Here is a 17,868-nt window from a genome sequence, read left to right on the forward strand (position 1 = left end):
TTCATTTATGTGATTTTTACTCTTTTACTTGGTATTCCACGGGGATTCTCTGTTAATACAACATCAGCTGCAGCTACCTATTTACGAAAGCAAGCATTCCTCAGCGAGTGCATTCGCACTGTGGTGATGTGTGTTCAAGAGTCCAGTGATCACCGCTACGGAGAATTGTAGGGGCAAAGATGGAATAATCGAGGGCAAAGAGCATTTGAGATAAGTACGCTTCTTTGAGACAGTAAAAAAAGGCTTTGTGGAGGAGAAAGCATCCATTTAACTCCTGACTTTGATAAGTTGTTTTCTGGTCCTCTCACTTTTCTAAAGATGTGAGAGTGGTAGTGACATCGGCTCAGCAACTACTAAGGCCATTCATTTAGGCCAAAGAAGACAAATATTCCAGTGCTTACCTGCCATCATAACAGGGTAGTAATTTTACGAGAAACTTGAAATCTCGGTCTGACTGACTGAAAAACTCAATTGGAAATGTTTACTTTTAATATTAGGGATTCCACACTAATAGCGACATAGAACATTTTCATGGGCTTGTAATGGCCTTGTGTTTGTTGGTCCACCAGACACAGTAAGTAAAAGACGGGAAAATAGTGACAGATAAGGAAAGGAGGGAACAGTGAAGAAAGAACAAAGCGACAGATGGTGGAGGGAAGCTGAAGAAACAGGAAGAGGTGAAATGAAGACTAGACAGCCCTGGTATACAGCAACACCAGCAGCATGGCTGGGCTCTTAAGAATATTTTTGTGGCCTGCACTTTTTTTAATTGTATTCATATATTTTTACAAATTTAGCACTGTGGGTGTACCAAAGTTGGGGAGTAGAAACTAATTAGGACTATGAATTCTTGGGAGTCTGCCCACACCAAAAAGAAACACAAGCACCTGAGCAATGATGTTGCCACTTAGGGGAGCACTGAACCACACCATACATCCTTCCTAAAGTCCTGTAGCATAAAAGTAGGACTCCTCCACTTAAATATGCTGTTTGGCAAAACGTTTAGGATTTTTTGTTAAAAACCCCAGTATTATTGGGTTTAGAAATCACTGTGAAAAAAAACAAAATGGAGAGATGTTTAAACAATACTTAAGTCAAATGGTGGAAGATAATTTTTCCATCTAGGTCCTACCGTCTAGAACTCTCTTCCCAGCACTTTTTGAGGAATTTAAGAAACACTTTAGAATGCAACTCTATGTATTAGTTACTTAGATCTGCACCAAGAAAGCCATGGGTAGTCAGTGCTTAATACATTTAATCAATCAATCAATAAATCACTTCTCAATATCATTTGTTTGCAAAACAGAACTGTGAAAATGATAGTATTAGAACTCTACCGCACAGCATGTTAAAATACACTGCAGTGTGTGTGTGTGCAGAATTAGCCAGGTAAATTTTTCTAGTGTGAGTTCATTACACTGTTTTCCCCATTTGCACGCTGTACATCAAACTGAAATAAATGATGCTTGGAAACGAGTTGACGGTAAATAAAGTGGCTCTTAGGTGTCATGGCGGTGTCTTTTTGAAAACGGTATTGTATTGATTGCTGGGGGGCCACCAAGTAGTATTAGGACTGCGGCAGAAACTTAAGTGAAGCAAAAAGTTTAACAGTTTCTCAGTGCACATGGTGGAGTGTAAGATAAGTGAGAATAAATCACACTTGGCACTTTTTGTTACTTTATTGCCGGCTATATTCAATACTTTAGTACTTTCCTTTTCAAATGCTAACATCTAAATGCTTGTTGTGTGAGCTAGACCGGGCCAGATTCACAAAAAACTGGTAAGCCTGTGGTTGTGTAGTAAACTTCCTACCTTGGAGTATAATAGGTGTGGACCCAAATCAGCGAGCCCTGAACAAATGTGTGCACCGGTCGCAAATTTCAGAACTACTGCATGGACATGTATGGTACTCACACACATCGTTGGAGTATGCCTGTATGTTATAGTCTTACGTGTAAAGAATCTTCTCACTGCAATGGAAACAGGAAATTTCCCACACTTTTTTCTTCTTTTTTTTTTTAAAAACTTTTTTTGCATGGAAATGCATTTTCTGTGCGAAGACATCTCTTACCTTCCATATCTTCGATAAGGGCAAAATTGCCACACTTTAAAACACATGATGCTCCTAAAGATTGATCATAATTCAGATATTGCAAGTGGAGGTAACACAAGTTATGCACCCAGAGTTCTGCTTTTACCACATTCACATCTTATCTACACAACGATTGTGATTAGTGAATGAGACCAAACGAGAGCTCACTAGACAGTCTAAATAACATCTACTGTCATTTATGTGTAATCTAAATTCTATTGGTCACTTCAATGTAATGATTGTTTTATTTAACTTGCAAAGATCAATATCAAGGTATTCTTCGCTTGTGTCTTTAGAAACCCCCTATTGTGTTATTTGACATAATTTAGCAGCAATCCTGTCAGAGAACATCTTCACTGGAGGAGGAACGCCCTAAACATTAGGTACTTAGGGCCTCATGTAGGTAAATAAATTTTACCGGTTCTTAAATACCGAGCCGTACCGAATCGGTAAATTAGAATCGGTAAGTTATATGTAGGTAAAAATTCGGTAACAGTTACCGATTCGGTAACATTCGGTAAATACGAATCGGAATTCACCGATTCGGTAAATACAGAGGTGATAATTACCGAATCGGAAAATACCGAGGTGGTATCTACCGATTCGGAAAATACCGAGGTGGTATCTACCGAATCGGAAAATACCGAATCGGTATGTACGGATTCGGTAAATAACATCACATGACTTGACGAAACAGCTAATCCAGTGCAACGACAGCCCACCCAACCAGGAACTGCCCACACCCAGGCAGGTGTACACAATTAGCCGACGTGGCCACACCCAGGCAGGTGTACATAATTAGCCGACCCTGGAGAGGCTTGGAGTGCAGAGGAGAGGCAGGGAGCAGTTGCATGTGCGAGCGGGAAACGAACAGCATGTCCAGCCAGAGAACACAGAAAGACGGAGGGGAAAGGAGGAGGAAGCTCAAATTCAGCCCCAAGGAACTCCAGGTGCTGGTGGAGGAGGTGGTGAAGCAGCACCAGAAGCTGTTTGGGAGGCAATCCCTGCAAGTGCCTGAGGCCGAAAAGCGCAACATATGGCTGGCCATCCAGGCGCAGGTCAATGCTGTGGGAGTGACCCACAGGGACATTGAGGTCCTCAAAAAGCGCTGGTATGACCTGAGGATTGTGACCAAGAGGAAGATGGGCGACATCCAGAAGGAGGCCAGCCAGACCGGAGGTGGAACCAACAGGGCACCTGCCCTCACCGAACTGGAGGAGCTGGTGGCGGCCACAATCGAGCAAGAGAGCGTCGTGGGTCTTGGGGACGCCGACAGCTCTGCCAGAGCCGCAACACACCAAGGTAAGACGAAAGCACAGCAATGTAGCCTCCCCTACCCCTATCCCACATCCCCCATTGTGAAACGAGAATCACACTGCAGTCCACACGTGTCAGTGCAGACAGGCAATGCATTCCGGGAGATGTAGTCAGGGCAACACTAACCATGACGTAAATGTCACAGGGCAACAAGGCATGTCACGCACTCGAGGCACAAGGAGACAGAGGACAGATTGGAATGTGAAATGATTTATTGGGACGCTTGCAATGCAGCCCTTCGGGGACACTGAGCCAATGTTGTTTTTCTGTCCACAGATGTGACATCATGCAGTACAGGGCATGCTGCAGGGGAGACGGCACACCGGCCACAAAAATCACCTCTAGCCAGCACGAGTTCAGACCAGGGAGCAGGCCCACTGGCAGCCGCACCACCAACACAGCCAGCCTCGCCGCACACAGAGCCAGCATCACCTCACCGAGAGCCAGCATCACCACAACCACAGCCAGCATCGCCACTCATGTTCGAATCACCGGCCACATCTCCGCTTGCAGGTGTGAGAATGAGGAGGCGTCCAGCAGCCAGGCTACGAGCCTTCGACACCTCGTCAGACGACAGCATGGGCCCAGAAGACCGCACCGGGCACCAGGAAGGGAGCCATCCCACTGTGCCCCACACCTCACAGGCAGCACAGACGGGAGCAAGAGGGCGCCGCAGGTCGCGTGTCCAGAGTCCACCAGCACCCACTGACGGCCATGGTGTCTTCTTGGGGCTCGAGGGCCAAATGTTGAAGCAACAGCGCCTGCAATCAAAGGCAGTTATGTCAGTCCAGAGGCACATGCGGGTGATGAAGACAAGCTTAGTCAACATGGACACAAACATTGGCGGCATGGCTGCGGGCATTCGGGACATGTCCCAGTCAATCCAGCAGTTGTGCAGCAAATTAGATGCTGACATCGAAGCACGGCGCCGGGAACGCCAGAGAAGGGACACTACCAGCAGGGCACTCAACCGTCTGGCAACTGCGACTTCCCTACTTTGCCGGCGCTCTGTGACGATGCAGGAGGGCCTAACACAGTGCTGCAGCGACCTGTCTCGGGGGATGGTGCAGGTGACAAGTGCACTAGGGGTGCTATTGACTAGTCAGGCGTCGACAACTGCTGCAGGGGATGCTGCGGAGAGCATCGACACCAGCAGCAGCATCACACCCCCCGTCCCCGAAGCACGCAGGAGCAGCAGGCGGCTTGGGGTTGGCTCTAGTGAGGATGCACAGGCCGTGCAATCCACCACTGCAGCGCGTATGCGCAAACATTGATGTGGCCCTGCTTAGCCACTTCCCATTGGGTGACGTAACCCTGGACATACTCCTTGTATAGATGGTATATTGCCAGATTGGCCTGTTCATGTGTTCATGGCGTGGTGCCACATTAAACTACGTCATGACTTCTCACAACTCGCTGTGTCCCCTCACTTACTCAGAAATAGTTGCATGTGATCTCTGCCCGTCTCTCTCTCCCATCGATTGCAGTTGGCACTCTAGCTGCGCTGCCCTCTGGCTGGCCTGACTCATCCTCGTTGTCCTCAAAATATGTTAGTTCCACATCTGTACCTTTTTTCGTGGCAAGGTTGTGCAGCATTGCACAAGTGGCAATAATCTTGCAGCAGGTGATGGGTTTGTACTGGCGTGCGCCTCCGCTCTTGTGGAGGCAGCGGAACCTGCTCTTCAGTAGTCCAAACGTGCGCTCCACCACATTGCGTGTTGTTTTGTGGGCCACGTTGTATCGTCCCTCACTCTGGGTTGCTGGGTGTAGGTAGGGAGTGAGGATGAATGAACGGCATGCATATGCACTGTCGCCTGGATGAGTAAAAGGGAACCATCAGTTACATGCCTCTATACACTCTGATTTGCAGGTTGCAAGGGGCGTCACTGTTACTTACCCAGCAGGTATCCCTCTCCGAATTCGCCGGCACTCAGTCATGTGTAGATCCCACTATTCTGGAAGATGTAAGAGTCGTGGGTGCTCCCAGGAAACTTTGCAACAATATCTGTGATGATGTTCCCTGCATCACAGATCACCTGCACATTGATGGAGTGGGTGGACTTCCTGTTCCTGTAGATGTGCTCTGTATCAGCTGGTGGACAGATTGGGATGTGTGTACCATCAATACAGCCGATGACATGGGGGAACTGTGCCATGTGATAAAAGTCTGTTTTTGTTTTCTGCAGTGCAGCCTGTGTGTTTGGGAAGCTTATGTAGTGGTGCATTCTCTGCATCATGGCATCCAGGAACTTCCTGAAGAAACGGGACAGGCAACTCTGGGATACACCACCCACCGCAGCTATCACCACCTGATAACTGCCGGATGCCAGTAGATGTAGGCTGCAGAGCACCTGCACATGTGGTGGTATGGCGTGCGCCCTTCTTGTTGGCTGGTCCAGGAGTGGGTGCAGGTCCCTTATCAGGTCCATGATGGTTTCGGGGTGTAGCCTGTACCTCTCATGTATCTCTGCATCAGTCAGCTGTAATAGTGTGATGCGCTGTCTGTAGATTTGTTCCTCCCGTCGCCACACCCTCAGTCCTGCTGCCTGTAGACGTAGGCGCCTTGCAATGACGTACATGGCGGCCATGTTGTCCACGCTGTTGCATTTTGGGATTGCTTATGTGCATTGTTGATGGTTACCACCTGCTTTCAATCCGTGTTAATTACCGACTCTTATTTACCGATTTTCCTGGATTTCTTAATTACCGACTGCTCCTACATGTCATTTTAAATTTTTACCACTTCATATTTACCACTTCATATTTACCGATTCGTTAATTATGTATTCGGTAAATATGAATCGGTATTTTAGAATTCGGTAACTATGAATCGGTATTTACCGCCTCATATTTACCGAAAAGTGGTTTTTGGACTCCTACATCTCACTTGTCTGAATACCGGTCGGTAACGGCATATTTACCGAAAATCGGCCGTTACCGACCGGTATTTCGCTACCTACATGAGGCCCTTAGACACAGAACGATATGATGTTTCGGAGAGTTGACATAGGAGTATAGAAACTAGGAAGTAGTTACGAACAGTCCAGCCCGAACTGCCAAGCCAGGTCCTCCCTGGACTGTAAACAAGCATCCTAGGACCGGTTTTGGGGTTTCACCCCTCTTCAGCCAGGATAGCTTGATTCCAGTGGAATGGAGAGCATGAGACCCACGTCTGGGCATAACCTTCCCACTCGGGGTGACAAATGCAAAAACAAATGTTGATGTACAGAATGCAGAACAATGTCATATATTCACCCAAGTACAGAGATCTGGGCCTAAATCCATCGTTTTATTGCTCACCATGCCATACCAGTTTGAACCCAGCCATATGCAAATCAGTCTTGACCCTGAGCCTCATGGGAACTGTCCAGCCCGAACTGCCAAGCCAGGTCCTACCTGGACTGTAAACAAGCATCCTAGGACCGGTTTTGGGGTTTCACCCCTCTTCAGCCAGGATAGCTTGATTCCAGTGGAATGGAGAGCATGAGACCCACGTCTGGGCATACCCTTCCCACTCTGGGTGACAAATGCAAAAACAACAGTTGAAGGACAGAATGCAGAACAATGTCATACATTCACCCCTGTACTGAGATCTGGGCCTAAATCCATCGTTTTTTTGCTCACCTTGCATTCCAGTTTGAACCCAGCCACATGCAAATCGGTCTTAACCCTGTGCCTCATGGAAACAGTCCAGCCCGAACTGCCAAGCCTTGTCCTCCCTGGACTGGAAGCAAGCATCCTAGGTCCGGTTTCGGGGTTTCACCCCTCTTCAGCCACAATAGCTTGATTACAGTGGCATGGAGAGCACGGGACCCATGTCTGGGCATACCCTTCCCACTCGGGGTGACTGTTCCCATGAGGCACAGGGTCAAGACTGATTTGCATATGGCTGGGTTCAAACTGGAGTGGCATAGTGAGCAAAAACCGATGGATTTAGGAACAGTACTAGGCTAGGTACAAAAATACACATTTACAATCTGATGGATAGGAAAATAAGGTAGTTTGCCGAGAATCGTGTTTTTTTTCTAAATAGAAAAAAAGGGATTAGAACCCAATGTTATGGAGTTTGAGGGCAGGACTTGACCAGTAGTCCACTTTTCTCGGTTTCCAGATCATGTTTGACAACTAAATATATGTACCTGAAGCCTTACTTCATGTAGATTTGCTAAAAGGCATTTTTTTTTAATATCTCCCGAACAGTTAAAGGTGGTATGACCAAGAAGCCTTTAGACAAACCTGCCTGCAAAGCCACTAGGATGAAGAAGGCGAGATACTTTGACTTCTCGTGCACGTTGTGTCTTTCATGTTTTTTATTCTTGAAAGAAAATGCACTGTTTGGTAATTGTCTTACTAACACAGAACAGTTTCTGAAGAAAATGTGTTTGTGTCTGTCTTTATCCACCGAGAAGAGTGCTTAATAGAAATGTTTGCAGGCACCGACTCAAGTCTCCTGTTTAAATGAGTGTGTGCAGAAAGCAAGCGCCCACCAGCAGAGAACTTCACCACGCCGCGTTTGTTAGCCACACAGACTATTAACCTTAACCGAGATTTATTTCTCTGAAATGTGGCACCGCACAGATCGTCTTACAGGCCTCTGAGTGCCCTCCCGAGGGCATTTTACTAAGCAGGTCAAAAATGCAAAGGAAATGTTTACTTTACAATTTTGTTCGCCTCCTCACAGGATACACAATTTACCCTGGCCATCCCCCCCCAAAAAAACAGGAGGCTGCTCCTTTAACTCTGCGTGCATTCAAAGCACACAGCTGCTGCTTTGATTGCTTAAAAGTTGATGGATGACCCTAAAGACGGATAACTACCATAAATCACCTCATTTAGACTCTCAGGAAGAGAAGGGAAAAGATTCAACAAGCATTGGCCGCGCGGCTGTACAAGTAACGGCCGCGCGGCCGTGAAAGCGGAAGTGATCGTATTAGCGAGGACGCGCTCTGCGTGTGCAGCAGTGATCGCGCTGGGAGGCAGATGGCCGCGAAAGTGAAAGTGATCGCGTTGGCGATCAAGCGCAGCGAGCGATGCGCTTAATGAGCATGAGGAGGAAAGCCTCTGCTCGTAAGCGTGCGCCCGCGCACATGCACTGTAGTTCTAGGCCGGCGGTAGCATTTTTTTTAAGCACTCACAAAATGTCTCGCCAGACCAGCGCATGCGCTGGGTCAGGCGAGACCTAAAAACAGTAGCACTTGCATATTCCTAAAATGTGCACCCTAAGAATTTTTCCTAAATGTACCTAGCCTGGGTATGTATGTGTAGCATGTATATACATGTATGTAGCCAAGAATCCCCTAGGAAAGCACCATCCCCCTCACCTGATAGTTAATAAGGAAGGACCCCGTCTCTGCGTCAAGGATAACACCCCGCAAGGGATGTCAGACCGCTGCGTGTCGAAGATTCAGCATACAGGACCCCGTGTTAGCTTGGAAGGATTTCTCCTCTGATTTGTAGGGGGGAATAAGGGTCTTTTATACTAGAGTGGTCACTCCAGGGTTTTTTCTAGAATCAATATGTTTTTAAAACAACGATAAATGTTTTGGAAACAATTATGAATGATTTTTCCAAACAAATGCGATCATGCACAGCTGGCTATTGGCCAAGGATGAAAAAAGTGGTGACCCTTATACCAAATAATTATGGCGTGCCCGAGGACATGTTTATATACGTCAGGTACGGGAATTATAATAGAGTACCGAGAGCCTGGTGTCGAAGAGACAGGAGCAAGCTACTAGGTAAAAGGTCACCTGTTTAGAATCGTTATTGTTGTGTGGATGGGACAATGTATGTAAAATGGGGTATACATGAGAGGGCTATCCTAAAGGACATAACAATACGGGGAGATTAAGTGTGTCACCCAGAATCACAGGATGTTGAGCCAAGACTTGAATCTGGTTCCCCAGCTCCGAAGTTGGCAGCTCTGGCCAATATGCCACATCTCCTTCCCACTTGTAAGGTTTGTTGGTTCTGTGTCAGGCAGAGTTAATGGGAGAAATGGGCTGGTCGAAGCTGCCTCCTGACAAGAGCCCCAGCACTTCTGTTTTATACAAATTTGTTCCTAGGGGTAGCCCTACCCACTTTTTCAGCAATTCATGTGTGCCCTTTTGCAAGCAATCCACAGTGGCCCACTCTGCCTAAATCCAAAATGGTGAAAACCGTCTCCCCTTTAGCATAGAGCCTGTGTATCCATCTGAAATGTGTAGCCAGGAAAATGAGCAACCCCTCCTCTGTGGTCACTTCAAACCACAAAGAAGGGCCCTTCCAAGTGTCAGCTAATATTTGCCTGTGGCAGGATAGGCCTCGTTGAAGTTAATCAAGCTCCAGGGCACTGCTCAGATGGTCATCCTACTGAAGGAAGAGAATGCCTCCCCACACCCAAGACCCTTGTCTCAGCTCTGGGAGAGAGTTCACACCTCATTAAGATAGCTATTCCACTCCTCAGTGACAGTTGGCACTTTTGCAAGTGGGCCTTCTGAGGCTTTAGGCAGGAAAAAAGTAACTTTCTAAGATTACATTTTCCAGAATATGTGTTTCAAATCTGACTTAACCATTGAATTGAGCTTGTAATTAATATTTTTATACGTCCAAATATTACATTTATAGGTGTTTCCTAGTTGAACAAAACATTATTAATATTACATTTAATATTGTATCCGAATCATTTCCTATGGAACATCCAACACTGCTAGAGGAAAAATAGCACTTGGGGGCCTATTGACTGTAAGGATATGTTTTACATTGAATTTTTAAATGTACTACTTTTAAATACAATCCACCCTGCCTTATGGGCTGCAAGGCCTACTTACATATGATTTATTCATATTTAAAAGGAAGGTTTAGGCCTGTTGAACTGTGTTATTGTGATATGTCGAATTTGCAGTTTTAAAACTGTGTAGCCAGACTACAATGGTTGGCCAGGAAACACGTTTGCACTGTCACTGTATTGGTTGGCATAGTGGGAGATGCAGTCCGTTAGGGACATTTGATTTACAGGTCCTGGATACACTTTGTATCTTATACTAGGAGACTGGCTAATTACTACTTGTTTTAGACATCAGAGTACATGCAACAGGGCCTGGCTAGCAGAGTACCTATCAATCAATCAATCAACAAAGCTTTATTCAATTTTTGTTTAGAGAATCATAAAAACACAAAACATTACAAAGGAAAAAATAAAAGACATCATATATAAAAATTATTTGGGTCCTCTACCGATCTCATCTGAGACATAAATTCATTTCTATCATATTTTTCGAAATAAGTTAAGCATTCATATTGTGATAGTTTTCCTACATTTAAGTGCACTTTTTAAAAACATTGATAATCTCCATACTACGTGTTCATTTTCTAAAAGCTGCAATGATATAAAAGCAGGACGACATTGTCTAAGACCCAGTGAATTTTAACATTTGTAAAATCAATTTTTCCTTAGCACATCATAAAATTTGCAACATAAAACAATATGAAGGGATGTATGACGTTACAACGCATGCTATTACAACGCATACCTTTACAACGCATTTTTTACAACGCTAGTACTACTACAACGCATTACTTTACAACGAATTCTCTTACAACGCCAAACCTATATAAATACTGAAAACAGCTGTTACAACGAAGTATATTACAACGCATACCATTACAACGCGATATTTTTTTTTTTTAATTAAAAGTACAATAAAATCTGGCACGGGATGCAGGGAAATTAGGGGTTTTAGGGTGGGGAAGTGTATTAAAACGTGGAGAAGAACTGTACGTAAATCGTCTGAAACGCATTACCAAATTAATACTCGGGTATTAAAATTAATACTCGAGTATTAAAATTAATACTCAAAATTCCCCAAAAAATCCGTTTTCACACATTACTAAGCTTTTAAAAAATAACGAAACTATAAATAACAGAACAAACACATTTTTAACATGATTAGATCGCAAAGTAAGTAAACCAACTGAAACATAACACACATACACATAGGCGCCATTTTACCCATCTCACTTGTAAAACTTGTCCTACCACAGTTTCTATGTAAACAATACCAAAAGACATGTTCCAAAATGGATGCCAAAACGGAGCAAATGAATGAAAACAATATTTGTTAAAAAGCATTTTGTAAATTATCATTTTCCACAGTAAAACAAAGCATTAAAAAAAACACATCGAACGCAGTTTTTTAAAAAATTAATAGTGACACAGAGTAAAACTTATAAATACAAGGGAGACACCATTTTGCACTCAGTTGATTATCAACTAGCAGAGAGAGCAGACGTAATAAGCTGACCCTCTGTCACCTGCACTGCGACCTCCTCAGAGAGAGCACAGAATTCACTCGTGAAAGCATAACAGCAGAACAACTACTAGTAAGTTATTAATATATTTCTAAACGTTAGTTTTTAGAAAAATATATTTTCATAACCCACCAAAAATATAATTTTAATTAATAATAAAAACTTTACAAATGTAATGTTTCAATATATTATCAACAAAATTAAACTCAAAATTAAAACAAGTTTTTTATTTTCCACAACCAGAAAATCGGAAGATTTTGACATTCCTCATTAGCTGCACCTATTTTGGCATCCTCACCACGTTAACGATTGTCAAACTCAATTGTTCAGGTAAATGTTATTTATGTATAATGGTTTTACTTGTAAAATTTATTTTTAAAAATTTTCTAAAGTCATGTTTGGCAAAGGTGTTTTTTTTTTATTACTCAATCTCACCACATAATAAACGAAAAATTACCATGATGCTGGAGTAACAATTTCTAATAAGACTTCAGTTAGTTACCACATCTGCAACAGCGTTTCATATTACTAGGGCAAATATTTGTATTCTAAGTCCATGAATGTTCTGCATTTTACTAATTTAGTAATAGTTTCGAAATTACCTGTTATGTTTTAGTTGAAAAATGCATCAAATGTGTAGTATGTTTACTCTCACCAATTGTTACTCATACTCCTTTTTCATATTACCAAAGTGTTTTTTTTTTTTTTTTTTCTAACCAACGTTGACAAAGGAACAATTATTTTTTTTTTTTTTCCACCAGTGAACATCTTTTCCCCCAAAAAATTTCAACCTCCTACAAGCATAAGGTTAAAGGGACGATAACAAAAAAACCACTGGAAAAGGTATGTAACCTTTTCCATTTTTTTAGTACTATACATTATTAATCCTTCCTTTTGCAATTATTCCTCCTCTAACGGACCTAATTTGAAAACTAATGGATAGTTTAGAGAAACAATATACTATTTCTACTCTAGGAAGGAGCAACATTAGGGATATTTCTGTGTAGTGTAGGGATACATATCTCTATTTCTACAGCAGTAAGGTGCATTGATTAGGACAGTGTCATGTAGTACTAGTTATATTGTATGTCAGTATAATTTTAAAGATACTCAGTTTCAACATTTGTAACCACCGTTAATTTTTTTTTTTTCCTCTTTTTTTTTTCCCAAAGAAAACAACTTTAAATCACAACTAAAATCTTGAGCCAACAAAGGAAATCATCTTCAGCCACCTCATCCAGAAAAGCGAGTTCTACGAAACAAGGTATTTATTTTCAGCACGAATTCTTAACCTTAAAAATACTACACTAACTATCACATTGCTAAAGTTTTCAAAAAAAAATCAATGCAGTTATGATTACATTTCCCCATTTCAGAATTATATTTCATGTCTAAAGGATGGTTTAGCATTACGGAAATTGTTATGTGCTGCAACTTATATCACATGTGCGATTTTTAAAGGAAATTTTTAAAAAACACATTTCTCAACATCGTTCTGTTTCCAAATTTTTTTCTTTTTTCACTTTTCCAGACATTTATTTATCGATTCCACAACAAATCACCTTGTAAGTGTCTACACAAGCCTACACACCAATACCACTGAACAAGAGTCAGCAAGAAAAGCAATTTCAAAAGAAAAAGGTAATTTCAAGCAACATTGTAAGGTGCAGCAGATTTTTAAATGTACCATGCTTTAGAGGTAACAATTAACTATTCAAAATCCAGGAAGGTGCAGCAGTAGGGAAAGTGTTGGATAGTGTAGGGGTATCAATTTACTATTCTAACTCCAGGAAGGTGAATCAGTAGGGAAAGTGTTGGATAGTGTAGGGGTATCAATTTACTATTCTAACTCCAGGAAGGTGCAGCAGTAGGGAAAGTGTTGGATAGTGTAGGGGTATCAATTTACTATTCTAACTCCAGGAAGGTGCTTCAGTAGGGAAAGTGTTGGATAGTGTAGGGGTATCAATTTACTATTCTAACTCCAGGAAGGTGCATCAGTAGGGAAAGTGTTGGATAGTGTAGGGGTATCAATTTACTATTCTTACTCCAGGAAGGTGCATCAGTAGGGAAAATGTTGGATAGTGTAGGGGTATCAATTTACTATTCTAACTCCAGGAAGGTGCATCAGTAGGGAAAGTGTTGGATAGTGTAGGGGTATCAATTTACTATTCTAACTCCAGGAAGGTGCAGCAGTAGGGAAAGTGTTGGATAGTGTAGGGGTATCAATTTACTATTCTAACTCCAGGAAGGTGCATCAGTAGGGAAAGTGTTGGATAGTGTAGGGGTATCAATTTACTATTCTAACTCCAGGAAGGTGCATCAGTAGGGAAAGTGTTGGATAGTGTAGGGGTATCAATTTACTATTCTAACTCCAGGAAGGTGCATCAGTAGGGAAAGTGTTTGATAGTGTAGGGGTATCAATTTACTATTCTAACTCCAGGAAGGTGCATCAGTAGGGAAAGTGTTGGATAGTGTAGGGGTATCAATTTACTATTCTAACTCCAGGAAGGTGCATCAGTAGGGAAAGTGTTGGATAGTGTAGGGGTATCAATTTACTATTCTAACTCCAGGAAGGTGCATCAGTAGGGAAAGTGTTGGATAGTGTAGGGGTATCAATTGACTATTCTAACTCCAGGAAGGTGCATCAGTAGGGAAAGTGTTGGATAGTGTAGGGGTATCAATTTACTATTCTAACTCCAGGAAGGTGCATCAGTAGGGAAAGTGTTGGATAGTGTAGGGGTATCAATTTACTATTCTAACTCCAGGAAGGTGCATCAGTAGGGAAAGTGTTGGATAGTGTAGGGGTATCAATTGACTATTCTAACTCCAGGAAGGTACTGCAGTAGGGAAAGTGTTGGATAGTGTAGGGGTATCAATTTACTATTCTAACTCCAGGAAGGTGCAGCAGTAGGGAAAGTGTTGGATAGTGTAGGGGTATCGATTTACTATTCTAACTCCAGGAAGGTGCATCAGCAGGGAAAATGTTGGATAGTGTAGGGGTATCAATTTACTATTCTAACTCCAGGAAGGTGCATCAGTAGGGAAAGTGTTGGATAGTGTAGGGGTATCAATTTACTATTCTAACTCCAGGAAGGTGCATCAGTAGGGAAAATGTTGGATAGTGTAGGGGTATCAATTTACTATTCTAACTCCAGGAAGGTGCAGCAGTAGGGAAAGTGTTGGATAGTGTAGGGGTATCAATTTACTATTCTAACTCCAGGAAGGTGCATCAGTAGGGAAAGTGTTGGATAGTGTAGGGGTATCAATTTACTATTCTAACTCCAGGAAGGTGAATCAGTAGGGAAAGTGTTGGATAGTGTAGGGGTATCAATTTACTATTCTAACTCCAGGAAGGTGCAGCAGTAGGGAAAGTGTTGGATAGTGTAGGGGTATCTATTTACTATTCTAACTCCAGGAAGGTGCATCACTAGGGAAAGTGTTGGATAGTGTAGGGGTATCAATTTCCTATTCTAACTCCAGGAAGGTGCATCAGTAGGGAAAGTGTTGGATAGTGTAGGGGTAACAATTTACTATTTTTACTCCATGAAGGTGCATCAGTAGGCAAAATAATGGATAGAGTAAAAGTTATGTTGTAAAAAAATCGTAAATTATATCATGCTAATTTTTTTAACTTTTCTCCTTTTTTCAGATAATGTCTAGCCTTGGAGCAGCCAACTACCTTAAATCCAGGAAGGGCAAAAATTTGTTAAACCATGGTGGATACATATATAGTAAGGAAAGAATAAGTTTAACTAGAAATCATTGGAGGTGCGTGCAATACTACACTACCCATTGCAGTGGCAGAGCGGTTACTGTTGATAATTTGGTTGTGAAAACCACTGAACATAACCACTCTGCCTCTGCAATGGATGTAGAAATCAGAGAGACAATAAATGAGATGAAAGCAATTGCAAGCACCTCCAATGATTCTACAGGATCAATTTTAAGGGAGGTTGCACAGCATGTCCCCAGTCATGTTGCTAGTAACATGCCTATAATACCCAATTTGAGAAGAATTATTCAGAGACAAAAGCAGGCAAGTAATATTCAATTGTCTACACCACATACATTCTCTGACATTAGAATTCCTCATGATCTTTCTATTTCTTTTTCTGATGAACCTTTCCTTCTGCATGACAACGAAAACCCTCAGAAACGTATTCTAATTTTTAGTACCCCACGTAACCTTGCTAAGTTAGAAAGTAGTGAAATTTGGATGATGGATGGGACGTTTAAAAGTACACCCCATCCTTTCACTCAAATTTACACTATACATGCTAAAATTAACAATAGTGTAATTCCCTTAGTGTATAGTTTGCTACCTGATAAGACTTCTGCAACATACACTGAACTTTTATCAGTGATTAAAAGCAAAACATCTGCAAGTCCTCGAAAAATAATTATTGATTTCGAATTGAGCATGATCAATGTGATCACTAAAACGTACACGGATACCCAAATTCAGGGATGTTTCTTCCATTTTTCGCAGGCATTTTGGCGTAAACTACAGAAAACATCCCTAGTTGCAGAATATTCTCGGGATAGCAAACTACAGTTTGAACTTAAAAAATTAACTGCACTTTGTTTTGTTCCTCCCGATAGTGTGGACGAGTACTACACTGCAATTATAGAATCTGTTTATTATACGAGTAACGAGGATAAATTGGCACCCATTCTAAATTATTTTGAGGACACATGGATTGGACACCTAAGCAGATCGGGTCGCAGGAGGAAGCCACGATTCCATGTGGAGTGGTGGAACTGCTACACGAGTTGTTTAGAGGGAGAGGCCAAAACAAACAATGCCATTGAGGGGTGGCATAACTCCTTCAATCATACAATTGGAAAACCACATCCTAACTTCTACTCATTTTTGGAAACTTTGAAGAAGGAGCAAAGTTTCCAAGAAATGAGAATAGCACAAACACTCGCAGGTAGTCTAAACCCACGAGTAACAGTCAAAACAAGGGAAATGTCTGAGAGACTATTGGCAATTCTGCAACAGTTTTCGTTGTGTGTGGCTATAGACTACCTGGAAAATCTATCTAACATTCTTTCTTTTTAAAACAATGAATGTACTTACTTTCCTGCTTTGCTTTAAATTATAGTAATTTTTAAAATTCAATTGGCATACAAATTTTTTTTTTCTAAAATTTTTTTCAAACAAACAAGTCGGGTTTTTTTTTTTATTTAATACAAATCTTCATTTCCACCAAAATAAACCAATTAGTACAAATTAACTGTTCCATCGAATTTGAACCACTTTTCATTATCGGAACTCCATTTTTCAAATTACCGAAAAAATCCAATTTAAATCCCGTCAAAATCAAACACCAAATTTCAAACAGATGTATAATATACAAATCAAACCATATTCCGAAATGCACTTTGCAGCTGAATCATCATTTGTATTTCAATTTTTCATTTACAAAATTTACAAGTACGCACAATTTTTGAACTTAGAAATGAAGATCGACAGTACGTATTTTACTTCGTAAATAAAAAAATCAACTGTCTGAACAGTAACTTTTAATTTTGTAAGAGTTACATACTTTTTTTAAATAACTAACTTACTTTAAGCGACCCGACATAGTCATGTATTAATGACATTAATGTGGACATGTTTAACAACATTTAAGACATCTATTAGTTTTCCAGCAACCTCCCCTTATTCTTTCCTTACTATATATGTATCCCTTTTAAATGTTTAATCTATAATATCAACTGAAAACATTTCCTACCTGGACGCAGATCAGCTTCCTGCTGCTTCCTCCTCCGATGCTCTGCAAAATGGCGCATTACGTCGACGCTCACGTTCTTACGTCATCGCGTGCATCTCAATTTATGGCGGACTACTTTTTTAAATTCTACTGTAAATAAATGTTAATATCTGTAAATAAAATATATATATTTCGTAATAAAAATCAAACTTACTTTGAAAAATTTATGAAAAATATGCTTATTTTTTTCATGATTTTTAAAACAAATAAAAATGTGAAATCAAAAATTGTTTACTGTCATTATTTTAAATTAATTTTTGTAAACACCAATATTGTAATTAAATAAATGTAAATTAACTAAATATGTTCCTTACCTTGACTCTATTGTCTTTTCCCTTCAAAACTTTCTCTTACTTCACTTTCTGTACCTTCTTTTCTTGTTCCGCGGGT

At 41.5% G+C, this 17,868-nt stretch overlaps 1 protein-coding gene across 6 annotated transcripts in view; it reads right to left on the reverse strand.

Moving 5' to 3' along the window:
• The window catches only part of SALL2 (spalt like transcription factor 2), a 673,107-nt gene that overhangs the window by 211,048 nt on the left and 444,191 nt on the right, over positions 1-17,868 (reverse strand). Inside the window, exon 1 of one of the 6 annotated variants that reach the window (XM_085650595.1) lies at positions 17,440-17,531. The exons of the other annotated variants lie outside the window; for them this stretch is intronic. Within the exon in view, the coding sequence (XP_085506721.1) occupies positions 17,440-17,497 (58 nt within the window). The 5' untranslated portion in view covers positions 17,498-17,531. Of the gene's footprint in view, positions 1-17,439; positions 17,532-17,868 lie in introns of those variants that run through there. 6 annotated transcript variants of the gene reach the window in all.

This window comes from Triturus cristatus, chromosome 1_1, assembly GCF_964204655.1.
Source record: "Triturus cristatus chromosome 1_1, aTriCri1.1, whole genome shotgun sequence".
NCBI lineage: Eukaryota > Metazoa > Chordata > Amphibia > Caudata > Salamandridae > Triturus > Triturus cristatus.